The sequence below is a fragment of the Takifugu flavidus genome, chromosome 6 (genome assembly GCF_003711565.1).
Source record: "Takifugu flavidus isolate HTHZ2018 chromosome 6, ASM371156v2, whole genome shotgun sequence".
Classification (NCBI taxonomy): Eukaryota; Metazoa; Chordata; class Actinopteri; order Tetraodontiformes; family Tetraodontidae; genus Takifugu; species Takifugu flavidus.
The window spans coordinates 8043886-8060864 of NC_079525.1; the positions used below are offsets into that span (position 1 = coordinate 8043886).

At 44.5% G+C, this 16979-nt stretch overlaps 1 protein-coding gene across 3 annotated transcripts in view; it reads right to left on the minus strand.

The window, feature by feature from the left end:
- Positions 1 to 16422, minus strand: part of otx2a (orthodenticle homeobox 2a) — a 17956-nt gene extending 1534 nt beyond the window's left edge. Inside the window, exons 1-9 of one of the 3 annotated variants that reach the window (XM_057036118.1) lie at positions 15892 to 16422; positions 12937 to 13021; positions 10294 to 10383; positions 9906 to 10160; positions 9722 to 9791; positions 4002 to 4088; positions 3157 to 3679; positions 1084 to 1248; positions 216 to 367 (exon numbers count right to left, since the gene is read on the minus strand). In XM_057036118.1, coding sequence (XP_056892098.1) covers positions 216 to 367; positions 1084 to 1180 — 249 coding nt within the window. In that variant the 5' untranslated portion in view covers positions 1181 to 1248; positions 3157 to 3679; positions 4002 to 4088; ... (3 more) ...; positions 12937 to 13021; positions 15892 to 16422. Of the gene's footprint in view, positions 1 to 215; positions 368 to 1083; positions 1249 to 2185; positions 2765 to 3156; positions 3680 to 4001; positions 4089 to 4311; positions 7241 to 9721; positions 9792 to 9905; positions 10161 to 10293; positions 10384 to 12936; positions 13022 to 15891 lie in introns of those variants that run through there. The other 2 variants (XM_057036117.1, XM_057036120.1) reach the window with 2 other exon arrangements.
- Between the last annotated feature and the right edge of the window lie 557 nt (positions 16423 to 16979).

Here is a 16979-nt window from a genome sequence, read left to right on the forward strand (position 1 = left end):
CACCATCAAAATCAAGGCGAGAGTAAGCTCGCTGGCTAAGGAAGTCCTGGAACGGAAACAGGCTCCTGGAAAATCAAAACCTGGAGCTGAAACAATGTTTCTGGGCAAATGTTGGCTTCTCAGAATGAAGAGGAAGAAACTTGTTCCTGACAGCTTGATAAGGAAACTAACTAACTAACTAACTAACTGTCCGTCCGACCGACCGACCGACCGACCTGGACTCTGGACTCTGGCAGGTTGATTTTCAGGGCCACCTCCTCCCTCATGAAAATGTCGGGGTACCGCGTTTTAGCGAACAGCGCCTCCAGGATGTCCAGCTGCATCCGGGTGAACGTCGTCCTCTCCCGCCGCTGCTTCCGTGGATTTGCTATGGTCAGGAATATTTCATTTATTATGAAAATACAAGCAACAAAGTACTTGATTTGTTTTACTCCTATTTTCTGCTACATTTAGTACATTTCATTCTCATTTACTTGAGTTACTTTGTAGATTGGGATTTGTATCAATGTACATTACCTATAATGGTTTTAATTCAACAAACCTTATTTATCCCCACATGGGATTTAAAGACGGGCACATCGGAACAGACACTTTACAGATGCAAATATTATAGTATTTTATTAAAAGTCCGCCAGGAAAAAGAAAAAGATATACTGACATTTTCCGGGTTTCTTATTCTCTTTTGTCTTGTCTTTTTTGGGACTAATACTTTCAACTTTAATTTGAGCTATTAATTTTGAACTCAACATAAATAAATTCTCATCAGAATTTTGATAAATTTAGAATTTGTGAGGAAAAAAACTTTTTAAAGATAGTTTTTGTATTCTCAAAATTTAAACGAATTCTATTACTTCTGAATAAGAGAACGAAAAAGTATTATTGAATATAAAATCCTGCGTGTGTTTAATTTTAGTGTACTTGTGATTTTTCTAAGATGAAAAATAAGATTTAATACTTTAACTATTTTATTTACACATCTAGATTAGATGTTAAAAGTTTTACTGTCGCGTCTTCTAACGGGAACACTTGCCGATCCTAAAAATGGAAGATTTCTGGTCCGAAACGATCACGACTGTTCCCTACCTGGGTAGCCCACAGAGGGGTGCAGCAGGTCCATGGCGGCTCCGCTCAGGCCCAGTCCGCTCATCCCGTAAGGGGCCTGTTTGAGGTAAGATATCATAGTCGCGCTTGGTGGAGGGGACCGAAAGGCGCAAGATGTCCCGCTGTACCGGTGCTCAGATTCGGTTCCTGTCAAAAGAAACATTATTATTATTGTTGTTGTTGTTCTCAAGAAAATCTGACTTTAATATTTATATGCTTTTAAAACAACAAACGTATAGCCGAGTAACGATTTCTTTAACTGTTGCGTTTTAAATTTATTCAATTCAGGAAATTTTAAGAAAATCATTGAGGGGTTGTGACGTGTGTGTGTTTTTTGCAGCCAAGAAATAAAGTTTAAAAAACATGTAACCTTTTAGCGCGAACTATGTCAAAATAAATGTAGTAAAATCCAAATGAAACAGAAACGCGTGAGATATCTTTGCTGAAGCATCAATATAATAAGTAATGTACAGACACACATCTTAACCTTTAACATTTCATAAAGTTAAACGTTTTTTTCAAAATATTGTTAATATTGTTAAACGTAAAAAAATAAAATTCTGTATACGTATTTACTTGCAGAAATAGTTTTTTAAAAAGTTTCTAAAACGATAACACATTAATAAATAATGATGGAGAAAATGTTTCCAAGTCTTTCCAGATAAAACTTCCTGCTGGATTAACGAACTACCTTTCAGAATTTCCATAATCCCTCTGGACTCCAATTTGCAGGTAAATGCGTGAATGTCACACAGCTTCACTTTATTTCCATTTAAATGCAGGAAATCAGTAGAATCCCGCGATGTACATGTGCCGACAACAGAGTACAAATTAGGTCCATTAAAAGTGAGATGAGATCTTATCCGACAATTAACAAACACTGAAGTTTTGGACTAATTGGCTGTTTGAGTTTTCCCAAATAATTGCCTTGATTCTGATTTTTTGTAGTATTAAAATAAAACAAATGACGGGGTTATACCGGATGTGTTGCAGTAGTAAAATATTTTTTTTTATTAAATATGTTAAATACTGAGCAGATATATTTAATTTGGAGGCTTAAAATCTAAAGTCTGAAATTAAATACCGTCTCACAGTCGTATGTTTCCTTTAAAAATCCTCTTGGAAGAAAAGTTTGATTCCAGAGTTTTTTGGATTAAAATCCGCAGCAGGAATCTGAGCAGAACTCGAACATTCTGAGTTCGGGAATGAAAAAATAATCAATAATCAGTGTTTTGATCGGGGGTGCTCCTCGTGGTTTCTGATGACGGATTGACTCGCGTTCCTGAGGCTCGCGCTTCTTTCTGCGTCTGCAGCAGCTAATCGGGAGGGAAAAACACAGCCAATCAGAGCTTCCCGCATCATGTGACCCGATAGCTCACAGGTGTCCGAAACTTAAAACATACTTGAAATATCGCGAGAATATATTTCAAACGATTGTTGACTAACAAAGTTAGAGGTGAAGTGGAGACTGAGCTGAAAGCTGTCGTTTCATTATCTACAGTTGCCAACAACCTTATCAGTTTCAGATTCAATAAGATAATTAAATAAAAAAGTTAAATGTATTTAGAATTAATTTTTTATGTTGCCAAAAACACCAAAACCAACAAGAGTGGAAAAAAGAAAACAAAAGTAAATATATTGATTGGCAGAAATTAAATCAATTATAAAAAAAGAGCTAAAAGCAAATGTAAATTATTAAAACAAATCTTCATATATATTTGTGTGTGTGAGAAACATGTAACATTAGTAGCTTACACACAATGAATAAATAGCATTACATCAAACTCATGATATTTTTACCTGAAATGCAAAATGAATCTAAATTCTGTGATTTCATTTATTCTGAAAAAAATCAAACCGCTGTTGAGGTTTCTGATCAAATCTTGAACTCTGTTCTCCAAGTTATAAAATTCAGTGTTCAGGCAGCCTGGCAGACTGTGTCTATGTGATTGTGTGTGTTTACCCCATGTTGACTCAGGTGACCTGTTGCTAGTGCTAGCATTAGTGGCTAATGTAGACTGACCACCTTGCAGTAAAAACCCCAAGCATTCACACCTCACAGGTTTACTTGTTCACAATAGCCCCACCCCTTCCTCCAGTTTTCAAGAAATGAGAAGCAGCAGAGTGTCAGGTCCAGAAGACCTGAGAGCAGCATCCAGCCATCAATCAAAGGCCACGGGCACCACCCCTTGTTAAGGTTTACAGGAGCTGAAAGCAGGCAAAACGCAGTGATAAAAAGTCCAACAACTAGTCTTTATTTAGCAAATTCAACTGGCACTTCTCCTGGACCACAGGGAAGCACTGGTCTAGTCTTCCGGGGCACACAGTGAGCTCCAGCACAGAGCCAACCCAGGGGTCAAGTCCTGCACATTCTCTAGTCCAGCAGGGCAGCGTGGAGACCTCAAACGAGCAGGCGAAAACACCAAAACTCTCCAACAGTGGCAGACAGGCGCTCCCTCCTTAAATAGGTGGCCTGATGGAGATTGCCGACAGGTGCGCCTGCCTGCAGCGCCAGCTGTTGCAAATATCGGCTCCTCCACACACCCTGCAGAAAAAAACAGACACACAACCCAGAACCCTGGACCCCAACACCTCTCTCATTAAAAAGACAACAGAAAAGAGACCAGGCAGCAGAGAACTGACCCTGTCCATTACCCATCAGCCCCTGTGAGAGGAGGGCCCCCCTCCACCCTGGATGTGGGGCATGGCCAGAGCTCATTCAGATATTTAATGACACATGGCAGCTGTTACCATATAAACACTGGTGAGACAAGAAAGACTGTACTGTACTGATGCCGCCATCCTAACTGGTTGTACTGGAACTGGAGAATAAACTGACTGGATAATTGGACTGGTTGGACAGAAGGGACAAATGAACATATTAGATAGAGGCACATCACCTTTGACCTCTTGACATTTTGTTCCGTGCAGGCTAGTTTTCCCCATCGTGAAGAATTAATCTTTATTGCTGAAGATGAATCCTTCACCTGAAAAAAAAGAATAAAACACTTTATACTGAAGAAAAACTCCAGATGCTGTGATTTCAGGTCATCACAGGAGCTTCTGAAGTTCTGCTGACTCTGCTCTCCTTGTGGAGCCACAGTTCCATCTCCTTTCTTCAGACTAAGGAGAAACCTTTATCAGAGAAACTTCAGCCGCATTTTTGTCACATTCGTTTATTCACTGAAACACAATCAAAAAGAACAAAACCTGCTTGTCCTAGATATGAGAGACCGCTCCAAAGCCTCCGCGCCATCAATAATCCACAATGAATAATCAGATTAACTGATAGCAGGTGTGCAGATGACTGGCGGCTGAGGAGAACAGCAGAGACCCTTGTCCAACCCCCAACCTAAACCTTTTAGACCCTAAACCAATTAGAATTGATTCATTATGGGTCAGGTACCTTATCATCTAAGAGAGAGAATTACAGTTTGCAAGTCAGAGGTTGCAGGTTGCCACTGAATGGCAAAATCAATCCAAGTCGACTTTTCTGCATCTAAACGAAGAACAATGCCACAGACCATGGCCCTAATTCAGACAATTACACATTTACGCTGATTGTGAACAAATGCAGGAGCCTCCAGGTGAAGACAGATGCTCCAGACTTTCCAAACACAACTTGAGGGAGAGCAAACAAGGAATATGTACCGTATTTTCACGACTACAAGGCGCACCTAAAACACTGAGATTTTCTCAAAAATCGACGGTGCGCCTTATAATATGGAGTGCCTTGTGTGTGGACTGAGTTCCAAAATCTGCTGTGCGTCTTTGGTGGGTGCACTACGGTAAACGCTCCGCCAATCGATTAGCGGCACACCTCCGCTTAAGGATCCCCTAAACTGGCGCCGGTCAAGCGAGACACGTATGAATGAGGCTTACTTTAAACTGCAGGCCATCGAATATGCGGCTGAAAAATGGCAATCGAGCAATCTTCGTGTTTTCGCTTTATGAGGAGGCGGCATCTCTCCATACACGCAAGGACAACTGTTGCGCAGCGGCTGCCCGCGGATTACCAGGAGAGGGTGGCCATCTTCCGCACCTACTGCCGCGACAAGATAACCACGCCCAGCCACATCACCAACATGGATGAGATCCCTCTGACTTTTAACATCCCTTTGACCCACAAAGTGGAGAAAAAGGGACCAGCACGGTGGCGATATGCACAACGGGGCACAAGAAGTCGTCGTTCACCGTGGTTCTCGGCTGCCACGGAAACGGACAGAGCGCTGGATGACGGAAGGTGAACACTCCTTCACAAAGACTGAGGCAGCGGCGGGCAAGTTATGCTACCATATGCGGGTGGATTGTAGACGCATGGGCTATGATACCGTCTTCATGTATTGTAAGAGCTTTCACAAAATCAACGCTGAACCGGAACCGGTTGGTGAGTCCGATTCAGATGATTAAGAAGAGGAATTCAGGATGTTGGACATTGAAATAGTGCAGCTGTTTAATTCAGATACAGAAGATGAAAACTTTGGTTTTGTGGTGGAAGAATGAATATTTTGTTCAATAAATGTGTCGAAACTCACTGTTTTACTTCCGTTGTCATTTTTTACTGTATGTTTCAGCATGCGCCTAATAATACGGTGCGCCTTGTGTATGTTTTAAATACAGAAATAGCACCCATAACTGAGACTGCTCCTTTTAATACAGTGCACCTTATGGTCATGAAAATACGGTAGCCTGACAGAGGCTGCATATTGCTAACTGAGCTAGCATTAAGTGTAACAACTGCCTCTTATAACTGTTCATATCTGCACCTCTGGAAACTTTGGAGCATCCTGACCCTTGATTCCCTTCTTCACACTGGTCTCATAATATCTGCTGGTCTGTGACTTTAATACTGACAGAGGAGCAAATGAATCAACTGAAAGTTGGATGTGCACTGAACAGTGTCACGGACCAGATGAGAACCCAAATGCGACACACGAGTTTCACTTTATTGTCAGAAACAGACAACAGACAGGATTCACCAGGGAGCGAGCAGAATAGAATAGTTGGGGACAGGCAAGGTCGAGATCGGGCAGAAGGCAGACAGAGATTACCGGGGAGCAGGAAAAACAGAATGGTCAGGAACAGGCAAGGTCAGAACCGGGCGGGTAGGCAGGCAAACAGGAATATGCTGGAAAGTCATCGGAACACGAATAACGATCTGGCAGGGAGCAGGTGTGCCTCCGGGGATTAAGAAAGGGGCTCATTAGTGTCCAGATACACAACAGGTGTGTGGGGCGAAGTGACTCACGGGCATGATTGCCCCCAGCTGTTACAGAACACCAGTGTTACTTTTAAAAAAATAAAATAAAATAAAAGCTTTTCTTCAGCTCTTCTGCATCAAAGCCGTTTTTCTCCCTGGGCAGCTTTGAAAATTTCATCAATATGGTAATGACTTAATCTTTAAACACTTAGAGAAACAATTAATAAACATTGACTGGCTGCCTGTAACTCAGTAATCCAGTGCAAACAGTTGATACACAAACTGCAACACAGAGGATCTGAGAGGATTACAGATTGAAAGTGGACACCCTCCACATTGACATCGTCTTCAGCACAGATGAAACCGGGCTGAGAGTCCTCTTCTTCTGTTCTCCAGGTCAAAAGGCTTCTCTATAGGGACACCAGAAAAAGGTCCATGAGGCCAACAGGCAACTGGGCCGTTAACTGGTTTCAAGAATATGACACCAGTTTTTGGATAATTAAACTTGGCCCAAAGAGGAAAGACACGTGTGCCATGTGACTGAGGAATACGGACTTCCTTTAGCTCATGTTGGAGTGCTGAACTCCTGGAACCTGACCAAGCTGCACTTAATGAAATCCACTTTTCATGTATTTTGGAGGATCCTGATTGCTTCTTCATCGCCTCAGGTTTGGAGCAATAAACCATCAGACCATCTACACTTGTTGAGACTTTATGTGATGGTATTATGACCTGCAGATGTTCTTCAAGTGACTCTGCAGAATCCTTATATCTCTGGAATTCTGACCAAGGGCTTATGAGGAAAACAAAGGAGGTTTTAGAAAGATTTCTTCAGCTCTGCTTCTCGTACCGAGAGCCGTTTAGGGTTTTGGTTTCTGAAAGACTTTGTTTTTGTCTGGGCAAATGAAGCCTCTGTAGCCCAATCAGATCAAGATCTCAATCTGAGGCAGCTGTACACCCACACAGATAAGGCTAATGAGGGGAGCTGTTAATGCTACCATTTCCTCTTTTTTCTGGTAAAGGAGGATCAATGCATACCTTTAGCCTACTGGATGCACCTTTCATGTGATCTTCATCTGTCAGATGTTAGTCAAATTCTGCTCTTTATTCCCACCAGGGCTCAGGAGATCTGGCTGGATCCCGACACAGGCGGGCTTAAAGCTCTGCTGGTGTTGGTTGAGCACATTTTTCCTATTTGCTTTAGATAACAAATCTTCTGGTTGACCCTGAGGGTTCAGGGAGCATTACAAATTAGTCCCAGTCTGTCTAAAGCTGGGATCTTCACTCCAAGAGAAAGAAAGATTTATTTTTTATTTTTACACAAACACTTTATTTACAAATTACACACCCTGTTGACAACACAGTAGTGACAATAAAGTAAAATAAATAGAATTCAACAAACAACAGTAACTCCACAAGGAGTTTGTTCAATGTGCAAGTAATATTCGACATTCAAAAAAAAGTACAGTGAGTCTCTCGTGCTCATCGCACACTTGCAATATTGTCTTTCGCTCGGAACAGAAACGGGCACTGGTCTGACACAGAGATCCATCCCAGAGAGGAGAAACGGTGGTGGTCTGTCACGCAGGCTCCAGCGGGGGAAGGGGGCATCCCTTCCCAGCCGGACAGCCTACAAGCTGGTGCTCTTGTTTGACAGTTCTGAGCTGTTTCCTGGCTTTGCCCATGTGTTTCTTCAGCCGAAAGAGCTCAGGGTCAGTCAGGTCCGACGCCGCTCTGTGTTTTATCCAATGGTTTGCTGATTGGATGAACAGGAGCTTGTCGGGGAAATATATCCCCAAATCAGGGGCCCTCATGCCTTTAGTCTGTGTACGAAAAGTCTTGATCGTACTTGGGGGGGTATAAATCATCCCTCTCGCTGTCCGTCACTGTGTGTGACAGTTCACTGGTGTCAGACATGTACTCCTGGTCACTATTATCTGTGGCAGTGGCTGCATCCTCCAGCCACCCAGCTCCTTTGTCTCCATTGTCCTTCCTGATATTTTTTTGCTATCTTCGGCGCTTTGCGGGAGCAGGCCACCATTCAGACAGCCCCCCAGTGACCTCACTTGTACCCGCACCTCCCTCACCCAGCTCGCCTGTGCTCACACCCACTTCACCTGTGCTCATTCCTCCCTCACCCAGCTCGCCAGCCATTTTCCCTGGCACCCCACGCTCACCTGTCCCCTGCCCCACTTCACCTACCGCTACACCCTGTTCACCTGTTTGACCCAAGTCTCCCGTCTCTCCTGCCTCACCCAGTTCACTTATTTCACTCATTCCATCACCAGTCTCACCCAGCCTGCACAACACTTCAATTTCCACCCCAGTTAAATCCCTTACCTCCCCCGCCTCACCACTCTCGCCAGTCACTTCCACCACCATCTCCACATTCTCCCTCTCTCCACTCACCTCAGTCACACGCACACATTCATTCCTTTTCCCCTCCGCCTTCGACTCCATTGGTACTCCGTCCGGGACAGCGGGGGCCCCCGCACCACCGATGCCTCGCCGGCGGAACGGCCGGGACCGCGCGGCTCGGACAAGCCCTGGCCATATGTCCCTCTTCGCCACAGTTAAAACATTTAAGGGCAGAGGAGGTTGCAAACAAAATATAATCAAAGTCGTCGACGCGGACAACAAAACGATAATTAAACTCCTCCACCCTGTTGTTTAAGATAATATGTACTTGTCTACGGTGAGACACTACGTGTCACAACGATGGCGACCTACAGCCCGACAGTAATTTTCTGATGGGGGACAACAGTTTCCCATGTCGAGACAGTTCTCTTGGCAGGAACTCATCGCTGACGAACGGCGGCAGGTTGGACAAGGTAATCCGTGCTGCCGGCTACGTCAGCGGAGTCACCTGGACGAACAAGCCCCCCACGGTGTTCATGCGGGCGGCGGATTTAACCGAGCTGTGGCCGATTTCCCGACCCACAGCCAGAGCCACCTCCTCCACACTGAGCAAGGAGACCGCTCCCACTTTCACTCCGTGCTTTCTGCTCAACCCGGTTAAGTCGGCGTTCGCTGCCATGACGGCCGCCCCACAAACTCTCTCTCTCTCTCTCTCTCACACACACACACACACACACACACACACACACACACACACACACACACACACCACACACACACACACACACACACACACACACACACACACACACTCGTTAAACAAATAAATACGAAACACACAATAAATAATATTCACTAACATTCACACTCACACACACAACAGAATAGGAAACGCGTTTTCACACAATCTCTCGTTCGCTCTCTCTCTCTCCCGCTAGCACTCCTTCCACCACCAGCAGAAAGAAAGAAAGGAGGGAGGGAAGATAGGATCACAGAGAAAAAGAAATATATTAAATCCTGTGATCACAGGCAGCTTTTCTTGTTTGTTATCCTCCATTTTACCGTTAATCCAATACTCGCTAATCCAATTTGTCTTCAGACCCTAACATCTCCTCATCTCTATGGTCATCACCTAAAACACACACACACACACACACACACACACAGAGAGAGAGAGAGAGAGAGAGGCTGGTGTGAAATGTAACATTTGTGGAAATGTAAGATTTCAGGGTTTAAAATGTCTTACTTTAAAGCTAGAAAGCACCACTGTAGCTTGTGAGTGTGCATGAAGAGCCGTCTTCAGGTCTCTGAAGGGGAGTGTTGGGACACAAAGGATTGATTTAATTACTTAGAGAGGGCCAGAGCAGCTCAGCCACCTCGTTAGGCCCCAATGAAAAGACTGCCGGTGCTCTTCTGGTTGTTCTGTGGGGGGGCTAAAGACGCAGATGGTGGGGTAGCCTCGCTTCCTAAGTCACCAAAACTAATCTGCAGCATAAAAGCTCTGAAAAGACGGTGAAAAAACAGACAGAAGGCTCAGAACACCCCCCCCTCGGAATCATCACCATCATCATCATCATCATCATCCTGCAGCAGAATTCTGACACATTAAAAACATAATTGTTCTGAACACTGACCTTGTCATCAGGATGTGATGCCTCCAGATTTCTGACAGTATGCATGATTCCATCATATTTGTGAACATTTGAGATCAGAGGAAGGATTTCCTGTTTGAGAGCATAAAGAAATAAATCTGAAGTTTTAAAGATGTGATGTTAATTCACCTATATGATCAGGTTTTGGTAAATTCTTTAAATTAGTTACATTTTTAAACATCTGTATAAGAAGTAAGGGTTTTTTGCTCCATATTTCTTTCCTGTGGGGGGGCTGAATACGGTTGAAAAGTGGAGACCCTTCCCCTTTGGTTTCAGAAGAAAATGTTCAGATTTCTCATTTGTCTTGATGCTGCGAGCGCCACATGTTCCTCCAGGACTTCGGATACATGGGAAGTGACAGAGGGATGAGATCATTGGCATTGGCTCACAAGATCATTAGCATTGGCTCACAAATGGGCCTAAGCCCCGAAGGCTCCAAGATGGCCGCCTGCCTCACTGTGCCCCCTGTTTCTTTGCACTCATTCAGGACTTTTTGTTGGTTCGGGTTCTTGGGAACAAGACCGAGAGGCTCCTGGGAGAAGAGTTGAGTTTAGAATTTATGACATTACTCTGAGAATTTAGACAGGAACTGCTCTGAGCAGGAAGTTTATCTTCAGGTGAGGCAGAAGAGCGACAAAGCCTCAGACAATGTGGTCCTGAAAAGCCACCAAGGCCCAGTTCAGATCAACCAGGAAGACCCAGAGTTCTGATTCTTTCCAACGTGAAGAGAAGGAAGGAAGGAAGGAAGGAAGGAAGGAAGGAAGGAAGGAAGGAAGGAAGGAAGGAGGAAGGAAGGAAGGGAAACCTTGTATCTGCAGTCCTGGGAGAGTGTGTGGGTTCCCACCAAAGTCTCCTGCTTCTGATATTTTAACCACGTGGAATTAAAATCAATCCAAAACCTTTCAGAAATTTAGCGTTGAGCTCCATTCTGGGCAGTTATCGGGGCACCCAGCCATACGACCAGGGTTGCTGCAGCACTGAGCACAAAGACTCCACTTGTTCTACATTTACAGAATCATTTAACTTCTTTAATTATTCTTTAAATTACAATTGCAAATAGAGGGCACAGCTCGCCGCCGTTCCGCCTGACTGCAGGAAAAGACCAACAATTTTAATGATTTTCACATCACACCAAACTAATCTCCCCTGGACAAGGAAGCAATAAAAGAGGGAAGATTCTCTCCACCATCTTTAATGGAGGGGACACGGTGGGCGACGCGGCGGCAGTTCTAGACCAGATGTTGCAGAACTAACCGACAATCGTCCTGAAAGCAGAAAAGAAGCCGTGCGTGGGAGGAGGAGGGGGCTGGAATAAATTAATTGCTAATTTCTCTGTCTTTGATGGAATTAGGCTCACTTCTTTCCTTGTGCAAATGTCCAAGCGTTAAACATTTTTTCTTCTGACTGACCCCCCTGGCGGCACTCTCAGCTCTCTGGCAGTGAAGGGCCACCCAGAGGAGCGCAAGCGAAGCAAAACCAGCAGTAATCCTCTGTTTGTCTGGGCTCCGAGGCTCAGCCCCAATCTCTCCCCCCATTATCCTCAGGATTTAAGGCAAACTCTCCTTTATTGGCCTCTGGCCTCCGTTCTGTGGATGGGCTCCTGTGCTCAGAACCCCCCATCCTGAGCCCGTCCCTATGTGGGGACATTTGCATGCAGCAACAATGCATGTTGCCGGGGTCGGGGCCGGTGTGTCCATGGCTGCAGAAGAATGTGGCATTGAGGGGAGATAGCAGCACCTGTGTGGCTGGGACCCCAGCATCCGCAGCACCAGATGAACTGGCTCCAGAGTTCTCCTGCTGCTGATCTCAGGATGATGTATTCTTCAGATTGTTGGGTAAAATATGAATTTTAAGATCAATAAGGGATTATGGAAATAGATGGTCTCACCCACTGTCGTGGAAAATTTTGTCCAAAAAGCACTCTAGATACATTTTTAAATGAAAAGCCACAAAACACTGATCGAGAAGGAAGTTTATAATGCACAATATGGAGACAACAAAACTCCAGTACAGGTGTACATCAGAAAGTGCCTCCCCAAAGGAAAAATTCAGACAGCATAAAAAAGGTGACATTCCCAGACTGATTGGGGAACTATTTCTGAACTATTTATGCCTGTCTGCCAAACATGCAGTGTACATTTACAGATGTCTTCACAGGCTCCAAGCTCCTGCTGACCATTGCATGCTTCCAAGTAACTGAGCCTTTTTGACATCAACAATCTCTCTAAATAGCCAGGCATTTGTTTTTGTCTATATGATAGACTCAACATGCTAATGGAAGTTGGAGAATTTCCATATCACCACTGACAACAGGCCCCGCCCCGCCAATCAACAGAACCTGCTGTCACAGAGACCCTCGGTGGATAGTGTCCACTTTGTTCTTATTATTGATCTTTCATGTCAACAGTGATGACTCAGGAGGTTCTGGACTTCAGACCTGCTAGAATATCTGAAGAGTTTCTAAAGGAGCTTCTTCATCACTGAAGATTCTGAGTGTTCTTTTGGGTTCCTGTAGTCCATCCAGTCTGTGCACACACTGGTCTTACTGGTCTCTTGTAAGTTTTCTGTCCCTCATCAACTTTTGTTATGGTGTTACTAGTGCTGCTGAGGTTCTGATCTCAATACCTTACAGCAGCATCCATGTTTTGAATCTTCATGTTTTGAATCTTAATCTTGTTTTTCTTCATCACTGATTTTATTCACAGAGAATCTGAAAATGATGTTCAAAGTTAGATCAGACAATAAACATACAGATAAATTCTACAGGCAATTAGAACATTATTACTCTATGTAAATTCAAGACCGATTTTAAAATCAATCCTAGTTTGTTCTTTTTTCCCCACATGCTTTTGTTCTGCTGAGACTGTCGTTAAAATGACAGAGGGGGAAAAAGAAAAATGGAACTTAATGCCGACTATCTTCCTCTAAATGTATGTTCTCTGACTAAGGTGAGAATAAACCTGAACACCTTCAACACAGAGACAGTAATTAACACTGTATAATACAGTAATAAACAGGAAATAGGCCCTCATTTATCAGCTGTGATCACATCGATACATGATTATTACATTTTGTAAAGTTTTTAAAACATCAGTTTTTCTCAGCAGACAGAAAAGCTGTGATTCTCCCCTTCTCGGTCTCTCTGTCTCTGTCTCTCACACACGCACACATGCACACACGCACACACACACACACTCACACACGATGCTAATATTTGTTGCAGTCAACCCCTCCCTGCACAATTGGCTCCGCCTCCCCATTAGCAGCAGCTGTGTTTTGCCCCCCAGGGGCTTCTGTTAGAACAAATTTGAGTAGTGTCATTTCGCACACATTTGAACATGGCCAACAGGGTTACACTCATATTAGCGTAATGAATCAATCTGCTGAGCTCATAGCTAAACCAACACAGGCAATTCCAGCAGGGAGGAATCCCAGAGAACAACTGTTGGGAAAAGCAGGGAGTCATCTGCAAACTGACTCCAACCTGCACCTCAGTACATTCACACAATCATCAGGTAGCATTGTCATGGAGACAGAATAAAACAGCTGTTATTCTTAAGGTTGTGTTGGGCTGAAGAATGAGAAGTTAGAAAAGGAAGGCAGGAAATGCTATTCTGAAGGATGGCGGCGTTAGCACGTGAATGCATCATGAACTCACAATGAGCATCTGAAAACACACAGATCAAAACAGGTGATGGATTGCCATAACAGGTGATGATTATGGGGTTCAGTGGTGATGGAAGAGCATCTGAAGAACATCAGGACGCTTTCCTGTTTCGTCAATAATCTGGAATTAAACCTCAGGAAATCCATAAAACAGCAAACTGAAGTGTTCCCAAAGACACAAAAATGAAGTTTATAGTGTCGACACCACCTGCTGCCCCCCCCCCCCCGTGATCCCCCATCCAATCACCAAACAAACGCTTTTCGTATTTTAATCTGCAGATTGTCAGATAATAGCCGAGAAGCCCGCTGCCTAATCTCCACTGCCTTTATCCCCCTGTGGAAGAATGTTTGAAAAGGCACAAAGTCAAAAAGAGAAGAAGGAGAAAGGACTCACTGATGTCAGAAACATCTGGGCGTGGGGGAAGGGGGCATGCCCAAAACCTTCCAAACATTTCAAATTTATTTTTAGAAAATTGTTCCTCTTAACTTTGAATCAGAGTGAATGTTTTAACAGCAACAGTTGTGTCAAGATGGAGTAGAATTATTTATAATGGCCACTATTCACAAAGTTCTTCTTCTTTTAGATCATTCACACCTTCTTTACATTCGTTAGTGTGACACTTCTTCAGAATTCAAGATTTGTGGACTTCCTGCTGCTCTCTAATCTGTTGCTTCATAAATGACCTCCTGCATTTCCAATTGCTGTTTCCTTCACTCAGACCATAAAACCAAGTGATCTCAGCTCTGGTACCACTAAAGCCCATGAGATGATGAAGCTGGTTCTGTTGAAGAAGCAGGTGAGTCAGCTTCCACATGAGCCCTATTATGTGTAAAACACTTTATTCTTGCTGCTGTGAAAGATTATACCAGTTATCCTGTCAGTGTTGAGTAAAAAGGCCATTCTTGCATCTTTAAGCTCTTGTCTGGAGGTCAATAAGACTGTGACTGTTCTGAGGAGGAGAGGAGAGGAGAGGAGAGGAGAGGAGAGGAGAGGAGAGGAGAGGAGAGGAGAGGAGAGGAGAGGAGAGGAGAGGAGAGGAGAAGAGAGGAGAAGACAACTAATCAGCTACATTTCATCATTTCCATCCTAATGTTGGGTTTATTGCTACTGTGGGGAGACAATGCTAATGCTAATGAAGAACTCCCACTAACTGTGGGAGTCTTAATGGGAGCCCATTCACAACTTTGGTCAGACACACCCGACCCAGCATACCCCACCAGGGAGAATGAGTCCCAAACTGGAGTGAATGTTAACAAAGGTTATAAAAACAGACGACTGCTCACTCTGCACAAAACAAGTAATCCAAACTCAGCCGCCATTGTCTAGCTGTGTGTGTGTACGGTCACATGAGCACACGCGTGTTGATGTAAACTCTGTCAAACATTACACACATACAGACACACAAATACAAACAACACATACACAGAAACACTCTCTCTCTTTCTCTCTCGCTCTCTCACACACACAGTCTCTCTCACACACACCCTGGCTTATCACTGCTCTCCAGACAGCTGCCTGGATCGGACGACCCTCCGTGTGATTGATGCATCCGATTAGGAATTAAGACAGAAACCAGCCTAATTTTAATGCACGTGTGTGTGCGTGTGAAGGATGATATGGTGGTTGTGGGGGGAGGGGGGATCCATACCAACAGAGAATACTCTGCATTCCCCCAGTCATTTCTGGTCTGATCCACCTGTTGATGTTGATGATAAGATTAGCAAGAAAATATTAAGAAACAAACAGGAAGTGAACCCCGACAGTTTCCTGTTGCTCTGACAGAGCCGATCCATGGACACGGTGTTAAACCTTCTAACCTCCACTGGTTGAAATAAAAACGTAATGATGATTGTTTTGTGTGTGGATCCTGTCAGAACCCAGCTGAGAGCCGGCGTGAAGCGTCTGTATTTTACCTCCAGCGTGCAGCCGTCAAATACCACCGTCACAGAAGGTCAGCTGATATCCGGCAGTTACTCCCACCGTGTCAGGACAAACAGGACGCTTGGCTCCACCCGGGGCTTCGATTGTCAGTGCCCTCCCCTGCCTGACCCATCTGCGGCGCTGAGAAGAGCCGCTTTGGTCAGCCTTCTCAGCAGACTGATGACTCCGCCCACCTACCTCTGAGGGTCCTCGCCATCGTGTTTGCCCATGAAGGGCAGATTCCACCTACTCTGCTGGGGGTGAAACCAGCAGGAACACTGTGTTTATGTCCACCTTTTCCTCCAAGCAGTAGTTTGACCTGCAGCAGCTGTCTGTCCATCCTCAAGAACAATGTGGAGAAGGTCAGATCTTCTCTGGTGGAATAGGACAGCACACCAGGAGGGGGTCCAATTAGCAGGTTAGCACATCACATTAGCGGCATGTGTCCCTCACTGCACGACAAGGACCTACAAAGGTTTTTTCTCGAGCACCTCCCTAGCAACATCCTTATGGACGTAAACATCGATCAGTCTCACACAATCTATGACTCATCAATGGTTCCATCAAAGCACCAGAAGCTGTTCAAGCAGCTTCGGCATTTTAATGATAGGAAAACAAGCTCAGGAAGCTTGTAGGTTTGATTCTGTGTGACATCTGGGGGGACGCAAAGGGGCGGCCCAGGGATTGTCTGAGGATGGAGCGTGTTCATGTCCAGATGATGGAAGCAGATGAACAAATTCTGGGTTTGGGGCCCCCACATCATCTTGGATCTCCACATTCTGTACCTTTGTCCACGCCGGAGCACTGATGACCTCATCATCGTAGAGTTTATGGATCACCAGCCTCCATTTCTCTTATTGAATTATGAGTAATTCATTTCTGGATGGAGCAGCTTTCAAATCCATTCAGACAATCGGGAGCTGCTGCAATGTCACCTCCGCCAACACGGGGCTCACAGCCATTTAACAGTGAAACAGATAACCTGACAGGATCAAAGCAATCAAAGGCTAAATTCAGCCATCCTGAGTCCAGTTCATTGATCCCCATGCTTCACATTCTTCTTGTCATGTGACTCAAACAC